The sequence below is a fragment of the Stegostoma tigrinum genome, chromosome 10 (assembly GCF_030684315.1).
Source record: "Stegostoma tigrinum isolate sSteTig4 chromosome 10, sSteTig4.hap1, whole genome shotgun sequence".
NCBI classification, from domain to species: domain Eukaryota; kingdom Metazoa; phylum Chordata; class Chondrichthyes; order Orectolobiformes; family Stegostomatidae; genus Stegostoma; species Stegostoma tigrinum.
Window position 1 is genome coordinate 3,884,269 of NC_081363.1, and position 18,150 is coordinate 3,902,418.

Sequence of the window (18,150 nt, forward strand, 5' to 3'; positions counted from 1 at the left end):
TGCTCCCTACCTCGGTTTGTCTGGTGAAGATCAAATCGTCAGCAACTCATAGACAGAGCTGACCTTAATCCAGCACAAACATCTCAGAACCTCCTTCAAAAGCAAAGTGCATATCACAGCCTGACAGTAAACTGAGCAAATCCTGAACCAGCAGCTCCTCTAAAACTCAAATATCTCCAGTATCCGAGATAACAAAGTGTGGAGCTGGATGAACACAACAGGCCAAGCAGCATCTTAGGAGCACAGAAGCTGACGTTTCGGGCCTGATGAAGGGTATAGGCCCGAAATGGCAGCTTTTGTGCTCCTAAGATGCTGCTTGGCCTGTTGTGTTCATCCAGCTCCACACTTTGTTATCTCAGATTCTCCAGCATCTGCAGTTCCCATTATCTCTACCTCCAGTATCCTGTTCTATTTGCAGAAAATACTTGTGGATACAGATAGCATTAGCAGCCACTTAGATAAAGTCAACATAGTCCCAGAGGATTGTAGGCCTACTCTCTTATTGGAGAAGATAACCGTAAAAGTTTAACCTGAGGTGAGGGTAGAGGTTGAGAAGGAGAGTCCTTCGTAGTAACCTCCGCTAGTGTGGGAATTGTTCCCATACTGGTGGCATCCCTCTGCTTTGCAAACCAGCTCTCCAGCCAATGGAGCTTTCAGTCACCTATGCACTGCAAGGCTATGGGCCCTGACAACATTCCGGCAATGGTACTGAAGACTTGTGCTGCAGAACTTGCCGCTCCCCTAGCCAAGCTGTTCCAGTACAGTTACAACACTGGGATCTACCCAACAATGTGGAAGATTGCCCCGGTATGTCCTGTACACACAAAGCAGGATAAATCCAACTTGGCCAATTACTGCCCTATCAGTCTCCTCTCGACCATCAGTAAAGTGATGGAACGTGTCAGTAACAGAGCTATCAAGCAGCACCTGCGCAGTGACACCCAGTTTGGGTTCTGCCAGGGTCACTCAGCTCCTGACCTCATTACAGCCTCGGTTCAAACATGGGCAAAAAGAGCTAAATTCCAGAGGTGAGGTGAGAGCAACAGCCCTTGATAGCAAGGCTGCATTCAACTCAATGTGGCATCAAAGAGCCCTCGCAAAACTGGAATCAGTGGGCATCCGAGGCATATTCTCTGGTGGTTGGAGTCATACCTGGCACATGGGCAGACGGTCATCGTTATTGGAGGTCAATCATTTCAGCTCCATGACATCTCTGCAGGAGTTTCTCAGAGTATTGTCCTATGTTCAGCCGTTTTCAGCTGCTTCATCAATGACCGTCCCTCCACTGTAAGGTCAGAAATGGAGATGTTCGCCGATGATTGCACACTGTTCAGCACCATTCATGATTCTTCAGATACCAAAGCAGTCTGTATTCAAATACAAAAAGATCTGGTCAATATCCAGGCTTGGACTGACCCTTTCTGAAGAAGGGTCCTGACCTGAAGCACCAATCTGCCTGCTCCTCTGAGGCTGCCTGGCCTGCTGTGCACCTTCAGCTCCACGCTGTGTTAGCTCTGACTCCAGCATCAGCAGTTTTCACTGTCTCTTTGGGCTGACAGACTATGATCATCACCAACATGAGACAATCTAACCACCACCCCTTGACATTCAATGGTGTTACCATCACTGAATCCCCCCACTATCAACATCCTGGGGGTTACCAGAGACCAGAAACTCAACTGGACTCACCACATAAACACAGCGGCTGGGAATACTGTGGTGAGTGACTCGTCACCTGACTCACTAAAGCCTGTCCACCATCTACAAGGCACAAGTCAGGAGTGTGATGGAATACTCCCCACTTGCCTGGATGGGTGCAGCCCCAACAACACTCAAGAAGCTCAACACCATCCAGGACAAAGCAGCCGCTTGATTGGCACCACATCCACAAACATCCCACTCCCCCCACCACCGACGCTCAGTAGCAGCAGTGTGTACCATCTACAAGATGCTCTGCAGAAACTCACCAAAGATCCTCAGACAGCACCTTCCAAACTCATGGCCACTTCTGTCCAGAAGGACAAGCAGATATATGGGAACACCATCACCTCCAAGCCACTCACCAAACTGACTTGGAAATATGTCACCGTTCCTTCAGTGTCACTGGTTCAGAATCCTGTAATTCCCTCCCTTAGAGCATTGTGGGTCAACCTACAGCACATGGACTGCAACAGTTTAAGAAGGCAGCTCACCCCCACCTTCTCAAGGGGCACCTAGGGATGGGCAAGAAATGTTGGGCCCAGCCAGCAGACACCCCCAACCCCCAAAATCTCATAAAAATAAACAATAACAAACCAACCAAATTCTAACAAACACCCCAGATAATAAACAGCCACCATCTTTTTGAGGGAGTGCTGTACTGTCGGAACGTAACACCAAGGGGACTCTGGAATCTTGGTGGTGCTGTTAAGACATCTGTGGGTTCTTAGAACATATGAATCAGGAGTAGGAGTAGCCCACTTAGCCCCTCAGGCCAGTTGTGTCATTCAGGAAGATCATGGCTGATCTGATTATCCCCACCCCGATAACATTTTCTGGGAATATGTGGCTGATTATCTGCACTTCATGGTTTCAAACAATTACTTATACAAATAGAAACTGCAGTTTAGTCTACATAAACCTGTTTGTTACATCACAGTTATGGATATTGTTTTTAGTTTGATGAACTAATTTTAACATAGAAAATGGGAACAGGAGTAGGCCATTTAGACTTTGAGGCTGCTCCCTTTCAATGTGATCATGGATATTCATCCGTCTCAGTCCCCTGTTCCCGCTTTCATTCCATATCCTTTGATATGTCAGAACTACATCCATTTTGTTCTTGAAAACATCAATGTTTTGGCCTTAGTGGCTTTCTGTGACAGAGGATTCCACAGGCATTTTATAATTACAACCATATTCCTAAAATATAATACTTGAGGTGATAAATCATTCTGAATGTCATTTTCATGAATAACCAAAGTCCCAACAATTGTCTTAACTCTACTTATCTCAACTTTGTTTATTCACAAAAATTTTACTTAGAAAGTCCATTTACCACAAGACAGTTGAAGGAATACAAGGGTTTTTAAAAATTTTCAAATGCAAAATTACGTTACCTTTTCCCCTCTGAATTAATATAATTAGTCATTTTTTAGTTTTGGTTTTGAAAATGCTTGTTCCTAATTAATAGAAGAAATAAGGAGGCTACAGTGGCTCAGTAGTTAGCATCGCTGCGTCACAGCGCCTGGGACCCAGGTTCAGTTCCACCCTTGGGTAACTTGTCTGTGTGGAGTGTATTCTCCCCATGTCTGTGAGGGTTTCCTCCCACAATCCACGGTTGGGTGGATTGGCCATGCTAAGTTGCCTGTAGTGTTCAGGGACGTCTAGATTAGGTGGATGGGTCTGGGTGGGATGTTTTGAGGGTCAGTGTGGACTTATTGGACCAGCGGGCCTGTTTCCCTACTAGGGATTTTACGATTCTAAAAGGATGTAATAGAAGATCCGCGGACGCAGGAGAAGGTTCATTAGGATGATCCCTGGTATGGAGGGATTGTCTTATGAGCAAAGGTTAAACAGCTTGGGACTCTACTCATTGGAGTTTAGAAGAATGAGAGGTAATCTTGTGGAATCATTTGGATTCTTAAAGGGGCTTGACAGGGTAAATGCTGAAAGGACGTTTTCCCCCCAGAGGAGAGTGGAGGACCAGAGGGCATAGTCTCAGAATAAAGAGGGGCCAATTTAACACAGAGATGAGGAATTTCTTCTGGAGGTTTACTCCTTTCCAGGGGGATCTGTCGGGGGCAGAATCCTTACATATAATTGAGGTTGAGACAGATCTTTGATCAGAAGGAGAATCAGGGGTTCTGGGGAAAGTGGATGTGAAGAATGTTGGATCAGCCATGATCCTAGGGAATGGTGGACCAAGCTTGAGGGGCCGAGTGGCTTGCTCCTGTTCCTAACTCTTATGGATTTTCACAGAATAGAATCCCTACAGTGTGGAAGCAGGCTATTCCGCCCACTGAGTCCACACTGACCCTCCGAAGAACATCCCTCCCAGGCCTGACAGGCTGTGTGCCGTATTCCTGTAACCCTACATTTCCTGTGGCTAATTCAGCTAGCCTGCACATCTTTGGATTGTGGGAGGAAAGCCGTGCAGATAGAGGGAGAACATGCAAACTCCACACAGATGGTCGCATGGATGGAAGGGTGGAATCAAACCCGACTCCGTGGGGCTGTCAGGCAGCAGGTGCTAACCACTGAGCCACTGTGCCTCCCCACAAAATATTAATGGCCTTGTCATCTGAAATAAAAATAGAAAGTGCTGTAGGAACTCAGTAGGTCTGGCAGAAATTTGAGAGAGACACACAAAAACAAGTCCAAACCTACTTCTCTTTGGAAATGAAAAGGAACCATATTACAATCAAAAATGCACTAAGCGGACGAAAACCTGGCCAGTGCAGTATAATGTTGGAAAAAATTGCAACTGTCCCTTTAGAGGTGGGGATTGGGGGAGAAACTAAGCATATTTATCTAACTCATGAAAGAGTTTGGAGTTCTGCGATGCAGAAAGCTAAACAATCACTTGCAATCACAGCAAGTAATTAGGAAAGCTGATAAACTGTTATCACTTATTGTGAGGGGAATTAAATAGAAAAAGAAAGATTATGTTTCAGTTACACAGGATACTTGAGACCACATCTGGAATACAGTGTACAGGATTGGTCACAATTTATTTAAGTAGTTTAAAAAAAAATTGTTAGACTAACAACCAGACTCGGGCTGTCACGAGGAAGGGTTGGACAAGCTAAGCTTGTATTTGTTGCAGTTCACAAGAGCACTATGTCACTTGATTGAAACATCATCAACATCCATAGGGACTTAACCAGGTGGACGTGAAGAGGAATCCTCTTGTGAGGGATTCAGGAATCAGAGTATCACTGTTTACAAATCAGAGGTCACCCATTTAAAACCGAGATGAATTTTTATTTTGAAGCTCACGAGTCTTTGGAATTCCCTCTATCACTGAAAAGGTGCTGGATGTAGAGTCCTTGAATATTTTTAAGGTTGACCTGCATAGGTTGTCTGACAAGGAAACAAACAGTTACTGGCAGGGTGGGTGAGCACATGGAGTTGACGTTACATTCAGAAGAGTCATAATCTTCTCCAGTGATGGAGAGTAGGTGCGATGGGGCAGAATGGCACACTGTGAATTTATGTGTCCTCATTATTTACATATGCCGAGTTTCATGAAGTCAGGGATGGGGCTGTCTTATCTAACTGATGGCTTTAATTTGAACACATAGTGACCTTTTATGGAAATGGTGGCCAAGGAGCTCCTGAGCAGCTGGTTGCAGACTCTGGGCCTAGTGTTAGAACGTCAGTTCCATCATAGCCTTTCTGAGCAAGTTAGACCAAAGGATCTTCACGACTGCTGGCGGGTGGGATTGGAATAGGTCTGACGGCTTTGCTCTTTGAAAGGGTCAGTGTGGAATGAATGGGCAGCCTGGTGCACCGATTCTCCTGGTTAATCTGTGGCACTGGTTAAACTGTGTCCAATTTTGGGCCCCACACCGCAGGAAGGACATACTAGCCGTGGAGCGTGTCCAGCGGAGATTCACACGGACGATCCCTGGAATGGTAGGTTTAGCGTATGATGAACAGCTAAGGATCCTGGGATTGTACTCATTAGAGTTTAGAAGGTTGAGGGGAGATCTAATAGAAACTTACAAGATAATGTATGATTTAGAAGGGGTGGACACTGGGAAGTTGTTTCCGTTAGGCGTTGAGACTAGGACCCGTGGCACAGCCTTAAAATTAGAGGGGGTAAATTTAAAACTGAAATGAGATGATATTTCTTCAGCCAGAGAGTGGTGGGCTTGTGGAATTCATTGCCGCAGAGAGCAGTGGAGGCCAGGACGTTGGATGCCTTCAAGGCAGAGATTGATAAATTCTTGATCTCAAAAGGAACAAGGGCTACGGGGAGAGTCAGGAAAGTGGTGTTGAAATGCCCATCAGCCATGATTTCAGTGGTGGAGTGGACTTGATGGGCCAAACGGCCTTGCTTCCACTCCTACGTCTTATGGACTTAAACTCAGAGATAGCAGGAGCTGCAGATGCTGGACAATCCGAAGTAACAAGCACAGCGGGCCAAGCAGCATCAGAGAAGCAGGGCGTTTCGAGCCTCGGCACCTCTTCAGAAATCATTGGTTAAAACTTTGTGCTTCCTTGCAGGGGCCGGGCTGATTGACCAGCGGCTGGGTCCACGATGCCAAGGCTGAGTCACAGTGAGTACGTTCTCCAACAGCTCAACAACCAGAGGGAATGGGGCTTTCTGTGCGACTGCTGCATCATCATTAACGACATCTACTTCCGAGCTCACCGGGCCGTGCTGACTGCCTGCAGCTCCTATTTCCGAATGATGTTTATCAGCCAGCAACAGCTGACGGGGAACCTGAGCCTGAGCAATGTCAACATCAGTGCCGAGTGCTTCGACCTCATCCTGCAGATCATGTACCTGGGGAGGCTGGTCGGTGTGCCCTCGGACTTTGAGGAGCTGCGATCCGCCATGATCTTCCTACAGCTCTACTATGTACCCAAGAGCCTGGACGAGCTTCAGCAGCAGAGCGACAGCAAGGCCGCACTGTCCCCGCCAACCGCCGTGGCCCAGCAGCCCAGAGGCGCCATGATGTTCGGGGTGCGGATGTACGAGGAGCCACCGGGCGAGCCGAGCAAGCGGAAGCGGCGGGAGCCGAGCCCAGAGGTGAACGGGCTGTGCAACGCTCCGGCGGCTCCCCAGCCGCCGCCTCTGGCCGTTTCCGAGGCCCCGGCCCGGAGGCAGGGTCGGCCGGGCCCGAAGGGCAGGCTCCATCCCCGCTTTGGTAAGCGCTACACGTGCGATTGCTGTGGCTTCGTCTTCAGCTGCGAGAAGCTGCTCAACGAGCATGCGCAGACCTGCAACAGCCGGCGCGCGCCCGCGCCTCGCGACGGGCAGGAGCACGAGGGCCAGCCCCAAAAGGCGGGTCCCAGCGCGCGGCCCGACGCGGAGGAGCCGCCGGCACTGCCTGAGGGGAACGGTGGCCGCCTGGCGGTGAAGGCGGAGCCCGAGGACATGGCGGCGGTCGACCTGCGCGACATCACTGTGGTGCAGGTCGCAGACGACGGCGAGCTTGCCTCGGACGAGGAGGAAGAGGAGGAGGAGGAGGAGGAGAAGGCCCTGGCCCTTAAGGGCGCTGGCAAACACCGCGCCCGCTTCCCGGCGGTTGGCACCGGTGGGCACCGGACATTGGAGGGTCACCCCAAGTGGACCGAGAAGGAGGAGGAGGATGAGGAGGAAGAAGAAGAGGAGGACGAGGAGGATGAGGAGGAGGAAGGGGGCACCTTGAAGCTGGAGCCGCAGGAAGGAGGAGACAGTAGCCCCCTGGGCCCGGCCTGTGAGCTCTGCGGGGTGGCACTGCCCGAGAGCGAGCGCGCTGCCCACTACGTGGCCCATCATGTGGATAGTGTGTGTGCCTGCGGCAAGTGTGGCAGGCTCCTGGTGAAGGGGGGGCACCTGCAGGACCATGCCAAGCGCTGCCTGGGGGGCCATGACGTCCTGTACCCCTGGCAGGCCGATGGAGGGCAGCTCGCTCCCCCTTCCACCCCGGTGCCCCCCGGAGACCCACCCCCAGGCCCACAGCTGGCCAGGTTCACCTGCCACGTGTGCGGGGCCAGCTTCAAGCAGCGGTGCCAGCTGCAGGAGCACATGTACCGGCACGTCGGCCGCCCCTTCCAGTGCTCGCAGTGCGCCCGGGCCTTTGACCAGGAGAAGCTGTGGGTGGAGCACGTCTCCCACTGCATGTTTGGCCAGGCGCCCCGCGAGACCATGCCGGAGAGGGTGGACAGGCGAAAACATGTGTGTAACCTCTGTGGCAAAGCCTTTTACCAGCGGTGCCACCTGCGGGAGCACTTCACCACCCACACCAAGGAGAAGGAGTTTGCATGCCAGATCTGCGGCAAGGAGTTCCTGCGGGAGCGTCTGCTTCGACTGCACCTGGACATGCACCGGGGGGATGCCCGCTATGTCTGCCCTAGGTGCGGCCAGGGCAGCTACCGCAAACATGACCACCTACGGCACATGGTGTCCCACCTGGTGGGCCAAGAGGTCATCTGCGAGGTCTGCTTCCAGGTGTTTGGGGACGGGGAGCTGCTGGAGCGTCACACTGATGTCCACCTTCACACCTGCACCTTGTGCGGGGACAAGTTCAAACTGAAGAAGGAGCTCACTATGCACCATCTGACCAGCCACACCAAAAAGCTGTGAGTGACCACCACCGCACCCCACCCCCCCCCCCCCATCGTTGTCGTCGTTTGTCCTCCTCACCTCCTAAAATATTCTGCTGGACCTGCTGTAAACCTGCCTGGAATCTGTCTTCAGTGGGATGATTCCTCTCCCCAACCCCATCACCTTTTTGGCTGCACTGGTGGACCTCTCACCCATGCTATCCACAGGAGAACTGATCACAGCACGGCCCAGTGTTCACCATCCTCACCCACCCTACCACAACCACTTCCCAGAATATTATGACGGACGCTGGAGAAATTCAGCAAGTCCAGCAGCAAAGAGACAAACAGAGTTAATGTTTCAAAGTCTTCAGAAATGTCCCTCGCTCCGATTGTCACCATTACTAACTCAAAGTGAGATCATATCTGTCAGGACCAGGGATACGAGAGGATGGTTTGACTCAGTATCACTGATATACAAAGGAGGAGCTGATACTGGTGACTTTAATTCCATAATGTAATGCTCAGATTTATCAAGTATATCTCACTGATTATTATGTGATATTTGGGAACCAAGACCTGGATGGTGCTCTCCATTGTAATGGCAGTCGACAGTTTGCATGTGGCTGTAGGAATGCAATGTACTGTCCACCCTTTCCATCTCTACTTTCTATGTCTACTTTCATTTCTAAGTCAACGAGTGTTCCTGCGATTGTCTCAAACACTCAGTAACAGGTTTTTGTTGCACAGCAGCGCTGGGAGTGACAACTCTGAGGCACATGTGAACCTGAAATAAAAAACAGAATGCTGGAGAAACCCAACAGCCCTGGAGAGAGAAAACAGAGTTAATGTTTCAAATCTGGTATGACTTTTCTTTAATTTCTGAAAGTTAACTCTGTTCTACACTGACCTACTGAGTTCCTGCTGCGTTCTCTTGTGTTTGTTTCAGATCTCCAGCATCTAGAACACCGCTTTTACATCTGGACCTGTGTCTAAACATCAAATGGAGAAGGCAGAATTGTTCTCTTTGAAGCAGAGACAGTTAAAGGAAGATTTGAATGCTGCATTCCAAATTACCCTGTAGGTTTCTGACAGGGTAATGAGAAACTGCTTCTAGAGGAAGGATACAGAGTGGCTGTAATTAGTAGAAATAGCAGACAGGAAGCTGAGTCTTAGATCTCTATGCCACTGGAAAAAGGCCCTTTGGCCTATCTGCTTGAATGCCCCAACATCACAGTTACACATCTAAACACTGTCAATGTGATGGGGGTTTCTCCCTCTACCAGCCTTACAGGCAGTGAGTTCCAGATCTCACCACTCTGAGTAAAAAAAGTATTTCCTCATATCCCCTCTAAATCTTCGAAGGGTATCTTCCCGGTTGTTGATCCTTCCATCAATGGGAAAATTGTCTTTGTGTCTACCCTATCTGTGTCTTTCATAATTCTATATGTCTGAATCATGCTCCCCCCACCGCTCCCCACTTCCGGCTCCTCTGCTCCCGGTATGTTCAATCACTCTTCATAATTGAGACTCTCCAGTCTAGGCAATATCCTGGTAAATCTCCTTCTGCACCCTCCAATGCTACCGCATCCCTCCTGTAGTGTGGTTTCCAGAACTGCACACAATGCTCTAGTTGTGGCCTAACCAAAGTTTTTATTTAAACAGTTGTAGCATGGCCTCCCTGCTCTTGAACTCTGTGCCTTGACCAATAAAGGCAAGTAACCCATATGCTGCCTTGACCACTTTATCGACCAGTCCTGCTACCATAAGGGACTGGTGTACATGCAAAGCAAGATCCCTCTGTTCTTCAGTGCTTCACGGTGTCCTACTGGTTGTTCTGTATTCCCTTGCCTTGTTTGACCTGCAGGATTGAACAGTGGCTGGTGCTGATGCAGTAATCTGACTGGAGCTTCTTGATTGCAGGGTCTCTTACCAACTTCCTGTGCATTTCCCTCCCAGCCACCCCCCCCCCCCCCCCCACCACCACACCACTACCACCACCATGGTGATAATGAGAGGAGCCATGGGATCCAAGCACTCACTCCAAGAGGATAGCAGCAGCTGCGTTCTGGGAAATTCTTCTACCAGTTCTCTGTGCCTCCCTCGCACTTCATCAGCCATCTCCGTCTTTCACTTAATCTCTTCGATGTTGTGTGCTGTCCCTTTCATCGCCAATGTTGGACAATCAAAAGACAACAGTGCTGATTTAAGGAGTCAGAATGTTTGCAGGTTGTAACCAGCTGATTTCACTGGATCTCGCCTTACAGTAGCAGTACAAAAAAGTCGATTGTGAATCAAAGTCCTATTCGGAGACTGGCGGTAGAATTTTTTTATTCCATTTTTAATAAAATGTTCAGTACGTATGCAGCAACACTAACTGGGAGTCCTATTTATCTTGTTTGTTTTTGCAATGTGTTTTCGTTGCCCTCAGCATACCCCTCCACCCACTCTCTTACCCCAAAACGGTCACAGTTTCACCAGCACAGGAGTCATCAGCCTGTTCATGATACATCAAACTTAGCTTCCATCCCATAATCATCTTTACCACCCTGATTGACCTTCTGACTTTGCATCTCATCAAGATCACCAATTTCAGGAGTGTGATGGAACACTCCCCACTTGCCTGGATGGGTGCAGCCCCAGGACAAAGCAGCCACTTCATTAGCACCAGATCCAGAAGTAACTGATACTTAGTGTGCACCATCTGCACAATGCTTACTCTTATTTGGTATACACAGGGGGTTGTCCAAACAATCGACAACGGCCATCATTAGATTCTTAATTCCAGATATTTTATTGAATTCAAATTCTACCATCTGCTGTGGTGGGATTCAAAGCCAGGTCCCCAGGACTTTATCTGGGTCTCTGGATTAACAGTCCAGTGATAATACCACTAGGCCATCGCTTCCCCCCATAAGAGCAGGGAAGTCTTATTACAACTGCACAAGGTGCTGGTGAGGCATATCCGGAGATGGTGGTGTCATTAGCAAAGGGATAGATGGTTTTCATTTGGAATTTGGCTGTACAGTTGCAGGTGCACAGGGAGTACAATAAGGTGGCTGAGAACACAACTTCGCAGGATTCCAGGGTTGAGGATTATTATGGAGGAGGTGCCATTTTCTATCTTCACTGATAGCACTCTGTGGATCAGGAAGCTGAGGATCCAACTGCAGATCCAAGTCCTAGCTTTTGGAGTTTTGAGATTGGTCTGGAGGGGATTGTGGTGTGGAAGGCGGTGCTATAGTCGATGAGTGGGAGTCTGACATAGGTGTCCTTGTTATCCAGATGTTCCAGGGATGTCTGTAGGTCTAGGGAAATGGCATCCACTGTGAACCTGTTAAGTTGGTAGTCAGATTGCAGGGGATTGAGGCAGGCCATGACCAGCCTCTTGAAGCACTTCAAAATCACGGAGGTCAGAGCCACTGGGCAGTAGTCGCTGAGACAAGTTGCACATGTCCACTTTGGTATTGGGATGATCTTCATCAGAACATTGTCATCAGTTGCCAGACTTGAAACATTGGTTCTGCTTTCTTGCTACAGATGAATGAATGATTTTATTGTCATGTGTGTTTTACAGTAAGAATACATAGAAACATAGACAATAGGTGCAGGAGTAGGCCATTCGGCCCTTTGACCCTGCACCACCATTCAATATGACGCAATTTCAATATCCCATTCCTGCTTTCTCTCCATACCTTTTGATCCCTTTAGCTGCAAGAGATCCTGCTCTCGCTTCAATATATCTAATGAAGTGGCCCCAGCAGCTTCTTGTGAGAGAGAATTCCACAGGTTCACAACTCTCTGAGTGAAGAAATTCTTCCTCATCTGAGTCCTTATTCTTAAACTGTGACCCCAGTTCTGGACTTCCCCTACATCAGGAACATTCTTCCCACAACTAGCCTGTCCAGTCCTGTCACGACTTTACATGTCTCTACGAGATTTCTCCCTTATTCTTCCAAAATTCCACCATGTACAAACTCAGTCAAGCCAGTCTTTCCCCATAGGTCAGTCCTGCCATCCCGGAATCAGGCTGGTGAACCTTCACTGGACTCCTTCAATAACAAGAATGTCCTTTCTCAGGCCAAAACTGCACACAATCCTCAAGGTGTGGCCTCACCAAGGCCCAGTATAACCGCAGCAAACATAGAACATAGAAAAGTACAGCACAGTACAGGCCCTTCGGCCCACAATGTTGTGCGGTGGAATAATCCTAATCCAAAAATAAAATAACCTAACCTACATTCCCCTCAATTCACTGCTGTCCATGTGCATGTCCAGCAGTCGCTTAAATGTCACTAATGACTCCACTTCCACGACTACCATTGGTAAACTATTCCATGCGCTCACAACTCTCTGGGTGAAAAACCTCCCTCTGACATCTCCTCTCTACCTTCCTCCTAACATCTTAAAACTATGACCCCTCATGGCAGTCAATCCTGCCCTGGGGAAAGGTCCTTGCTGGGCACATGCAAAGTCCATATTCAAGGTCTGTGGTAGGCTTTTGCCAATGCCAACACCATCTGAGCTCAGAACAAGAGTACGTAAAGGTATAAAGAGACGAAAACACAAGAAGAGAGATAAAAGATGAAACAAAAGAGAACAGTGGACGCCGATGGAACCCCGCCCACAGCCGACGACCTCATCGCTCCGCCCACAACCTCCACAGCCAGCAACCCCAGAGGAGACAGCCACACTGAGCCCTGCCGCATCTTCACCTTCCCCCCAGACCTCCCACTGACTGAGGACGAACGGTCAGTCCTTAGTAAGGGACTCACCTTTGACCCCCTACAACCACACATCAACCAATACCAGTCACGATTGGACATAGAGCAGTTTTTCCGCCGTCTTCGCCTCCATGCCTACTTCTTCAACCGGGAGCCTAACCCTCCCTCCACTGACCCCTTCACCCTCTTCCAACACAAGTCCTCCTCCTGGACACCACCCCCAGGCCTCCTACCCTCCCTCGACCTCTTCATCTCCAACTGCCGTCGAGACATTAACCGCCTCAACCTCTCCACCCCTCTAACCCACTCGAACCTCTCCCCCGCAGAACGTACAGCCCTCCGCTCCAGACCCAACCTCACCATCAAACCGCAGACAAGGGTGGCGCAGTGGTAGGATGGCGCACTGACCTCTACATTGCCGAGGCCAGACGCCAACTCTCCGACACCACCTCCTACCGCCCCCTCGATCATGACCCCACACCCGAGCACCAAACCATCATCTCCAACACCATCCAGGACCTCATCACCTCAGGGGACCTCCCACCTACAGCCTCCAACCTCATTGTTCCCCAACCCCGCACGGCCCGTTTCTATCTCCTTCCCAAAATCCACAAACCTGCCTGCCCTCGTCGACCCACTGTCTCAGCCTGTTCCTGCCCCACTGAACTCATCTCCACCTATCTGGACACCATTTTCTCCCCTTTGGTCCAGGAGCTCCCTACCTACGTCCATGACACCACCCACGCCCTCCACCTCCTCCAGAACTTCCAATTGCCCGGTCCCCAACACCTTATTTTCATCATGGACGTCTAGTCCCTATACACCTGTATTCCTCATGCAGATGGCCTCAAGGCCCTCTGCTTCTTCTTGTCCTGCAGGCCCGACCAATCCCCCTCCACCGACACCTTCATCCGCCTAGCCAAACTCGTCCTCACCCTCAACAACTTCTCTTTTGGTTGCTCCCACTTCCTACTGACAAAGGGGGTGGCCATGGGTACCTGCATGGGCCCAAGCTATGCCTGCCTCTTTGTAGGTCACATGGAACAGTCCCTCTTCCGCACCTACACAGGCCCCAAACCCCACCCCTCACATACCACCCCACCAACCTTCGGATATAACGCATCATCCTCCGACACTTCCACCATCTACAATCTGACCCCACCACCCAAGACCTGTCCGGCTTCCCCGGACTGACTATCCCCTCCCTACCTCCTCACCTATACTCTCCTCTCCACCTATCTTCTTTACTCTCCATCTTCGGTCCACCTCCCGCTCTCTCCCTATTTATTCCAGTTCCCTCGCCCCATCCCCCTTTTTCTGATGAGGGATCTAGGCCCAAAACGTCAGCTTTTGTGCTCCTGAGATGCTGCTTGGCCTGCTGTGTTCATCCAGCTCCACACTTTGTTATCTTGGACTCTCCAGCATCTGGAGTTCCCATTATCACCAAACTACACTAATCCCAATTACCTGCACTTGGCTCATAGCCAACTATATACCAGCATTTTAAGTAGTCATCCAGATATTTCATTAATGTTGTGAGAATACCTGCCTCCACCACCCTCTTAGGCAGCACCTTCCATACTTCTACTACCCTGTGGATGATTTATTTTCTCAAATCTGCTCTAAACCACTTGCTTCTCACCTTCAACTTATGCCCTCATCTTAGAGACATCTGTAATAGGGAAATAATACATTGTGATGATCTACCCTATCTATGCTTCTCATAATTTAGTATACCTTAGATCCTCCTCAGCTTCAAGGAAAACATTCTCTCCTTATAACTGAGACTTTTCATTCCCAGGTAACATCCTGGTGAATCTCCTCTGCCCCCCCTCCAGGGTAAACGTCCTTCTCTTGATGGGTTCAGTGTCTTTGGTACATCTTGCCACAGAGAGCTGTGGAGGCAGATTCTTTGGGTACATTCAAGGCACAGCCAGAAAGATTCTTGAATCAATGGTTAAGGGGGGAAAGGCTGGAAAGATTATCATTCAGTCATGACCCTGTTGAATGATGGAGCGGCTTCGAGTAGTCAAAATCTTTTTATGTTCTTATGGTGGATGAAGAAAGCTGTGATTTCCATCTCCTGTGAATGAATATAAAATAGTGCCAGCCGAATGACCCTTTAGGATTTAGACACCTTTAAACATGTACAGTCCAAGATACATAACCATCGGTATGATCAAACATCCCTTGTAAGTAACCTTCATGTTCCAGTTATCCAAGGGCAGACTACACTTCAAGTTTTGTTTTAATTAGTAAGTTTCCTCTCCCTTTCTCTTTGCAGTGAGTAAGGGACCTGAAAAAGTCAGTAGATTTAGGGCAAGATCAGGGTAAGTTGAGGTGATCTATTCCATGGTTCTCCATTTCTCACCTCCACGAGCCACGAGGCCCTGTTGTATCCATCAGCGAATGGAACCACTCAAAGCCCCGCCTTCCGCACTGTCCGTGTCGCGCCTGCTTGTCCAATCACGCATCCTCTTAGGAGGCCCCACGTGGGCCTTTTCCCCGCCCCCATGGCAAACACGCGAAACGGCCGGCCCCGCCCTCTTCGCCCGCTCCAATGAAACACGTTCCTTCTTTCGACTGGTCGGAAACGTCCGTTGGCCCATGTGCCGGGCGAAATTGACGCCAGGGTTGGAAGATCGATTGGTCGTCGACTGGCTGCATCATTGCCCCACGTGGGAAGCAGGACACCCTGAATGGTTGACGACCGCACGCGTCAGTGCCACCACGTGGCCGCCCGCCGAAATACAGCGTTCTGATTGGCCAGATGGGTGAGAAGCGGGAAATCAAAATGGCGGCATACGTGTATAAAGGGCTCGAGCGGGGCAAACGGACAGCTGCCTGCTGCCCTCCGTTCGGTCGTGGCCGTTAGTCGGTGCAATGGCGGCTCATTCCCCGGCCGTCGGTATCGACCTGGGCACCACTTACTCGTGCGTCGGTGTCTTCCAGCATGGAAAGGTGGAAATCATAGCCAACGACCAGGGGAACCGCACCACCCCCAGCTACGTGGCCTTCAATGACACCGAGCGGTTGATCGGTGACCCAGCCAAGAACCAGGTGGCCATGAACCCCACCAACACCGTCTTCGACGCCAAGAGGCTCATCGGCCGCAACTTCGACGACCCGATGGTGCAGACCGACATTAAGCACTGGCCCTTCACCGGTGAGTCGCCGCAGGGCGCGACATGGCCGCGAGGTGACTGAAGCTGCTTCAGCTAACAACAACAACCCGTTGTGTTTACATTGCACCTCGGCAAGCATCGACACTTTTTACACGCTGCTTTACCCTCTCCCTGCATTCGCATAGCGCCCAGACACCCCAACGACCATCTGCATTGATATAGCACCTTTACATCTTAGCAGCCATCTGTATTGGTATGGCACCTTTTTATTACGAGGAAAATGTTCTACAAGGCAACAAAGTTGAAGGAGATATTCAGTTAAATGACCAAAAGTTTGGCTTTGTAGATTTTAAAGCTGTGAGGTGAGGAGTGATGGTATGGTCCACGAAGGGTGTTCCAGAGCTTGGGACCTCAGGCTATGGGTTTCAAAGGGAGTGATAATAACCAGGAATGCTCCAGAAGCTAAGTTAGGAGTGTGGGGATCTGAGGATTCACTTGACTAAAGAAATTACAGGTATGGAGGGACACAGCAGTGGATGGAGCTGAAAACATGGATGACAAACTTAAACCAGAAAATTATTGTTGGCCTAGGAGCCTGACCTGATCAGGTCAGATAAGATTAACAGATTGGAGATTTGTCTGGGTTTCTGCCCATATCAGGATCCAATAGGGCTGAACATTTTGATTTGAATTAACTTTAATGTAAAATATTGGAGGGAGCTTGTCCATCCACCACAATGATGGTGTAGTAAGCAATTAAGAAAAACAAATGGGAAATTGGTCCTCACTACAAGAGGATTTGAGTTTTGGTTAAAAATGTTGTATAGTCTTGAGACTGCACCAGGAGTATTATATGCACTTTAGGTCTCCTTCCCTATGGGAGCATGGATGTAGCCATAGATTTGATTTAATGTATTTATTGTGTTCATTTTGTTATGAAATGGTCAAGTGTTACTGTGTCTACACTCTGCCATCTTAAAACAAAAATAAACAAACAATATAAAGGCAGTAAAAATAAAAACATCCAATTTTTCAGTCCTTGTCAAGTGCTCAGCTGTGGGGCTGGAGCATCCAGCCATGAGGGGCCCCTGCTAGAACAAGTCACACCACCTTAGGTGCCATCTCACCTCTGCTGATGCAGTCACTACCAACAGCTGTCACTGGAGGAGGCAGCTGCCACCAGTCTCTCTGCCTAAACTAGAATCTGCTGCCTCTGCCAAGAACCTGTTCCAGGCTCACTTTGCTTACATTGAGGGTACATCTAAAATGCTGTGTACAATTCTGGTTGCTGTTCTACAGGAAGGATGTTAACCTTCATAGGGTGCAACAATGAAAGTTGCTGGGACAAGAGGGTTTGAGCAATCAGAAAACAAATATGCTGAGGCATTCTTGCTTTGGCTGAGGAGTGACCTTAAACTTATAACATCATGAGGGGTGTGGATAGGGTAAATAGTTAAGACCTTTCCCATTTTTAGGTTAGTACAAAACTAGAGGGCATAGGTTTGAAGTGAGGGAAATGAAGGGACTGCTTTTCATGCAGAAGGTGGTGTGTATGGAATGAGCTGTCAGAGGATGTACATGAAGGTGGCTACAACTAGAATGTTTAAAAGGCATCTAGATTGGTGCATGACAGGAAGGGTTTAGAGGGATATGGGCCAAATACTGGCAAATAGGACTATCAGATTGGGATGTCTGGGCAGCATGGACAAGTTGGACTAAGGGTTTGTTTTATGCTGACCACATCCCCTTGGACTGTGTGGTGTTAGGAAAAATGTGCTGAAGTACTTCAGTGTTTGGGGAAGATGATGGCTTAGTGGTAATGTCACAGGCCAACTAATCCAACACTCCAGGTTATAGTCAGATGATCTGTAAATTCCATTTTAAGAAATTGGGACTAGGAAGCTTGCATTATGGTGACCATATAACCACTGTGGACTGTCATAAAGTCATCTAGTTCACAAATTTTCCTTTTAAGAATGGAAATCTCCCATTATTGTCTAGTCAACATGTGACTCCAGAAACACAGCAATGCACTTGGCTCCCATCTGCTTCCTGGAAGT

At 49.1% G+C, this 18,150-nt stretch overlaps 1 protein-coding gene across 2 annotated transcripts in view; it reads left to right on the forward strand.

Moving 5' to 3' along the window:
- The window catches only part of LOC125455303 (heat shock-related 70 kDa protein 2-like), a 37,821-nt gene that overhangs the window by 10,548 nt on the left and 9,123 nt on the right, over positions 1 to 18,150 (forward strand). Inside the window, exons 2-3 of one of the 2 annotated variants that reach the window (XM_048537061.2) lie at positions 6,214 to 7,363; positions 15,870 to 16,131. In XM_048537061.2, coding sequence (XP_048393018.1) covers positions 6,248 to 7,363; positions 15,870 to 16,131 — 1,378 coding nt within the window. In that variant the 5' untranslated portion in view covers positions 6,214 to 6,247. Of the gene's footprint in view, positions 1 to 6,213; positions 7,364 to 15,869; positions 16,132 to 18,150 lie in introns of those variants that run through there. The other variant, XM_048537063.2, reaches the window with a different exon arrangement.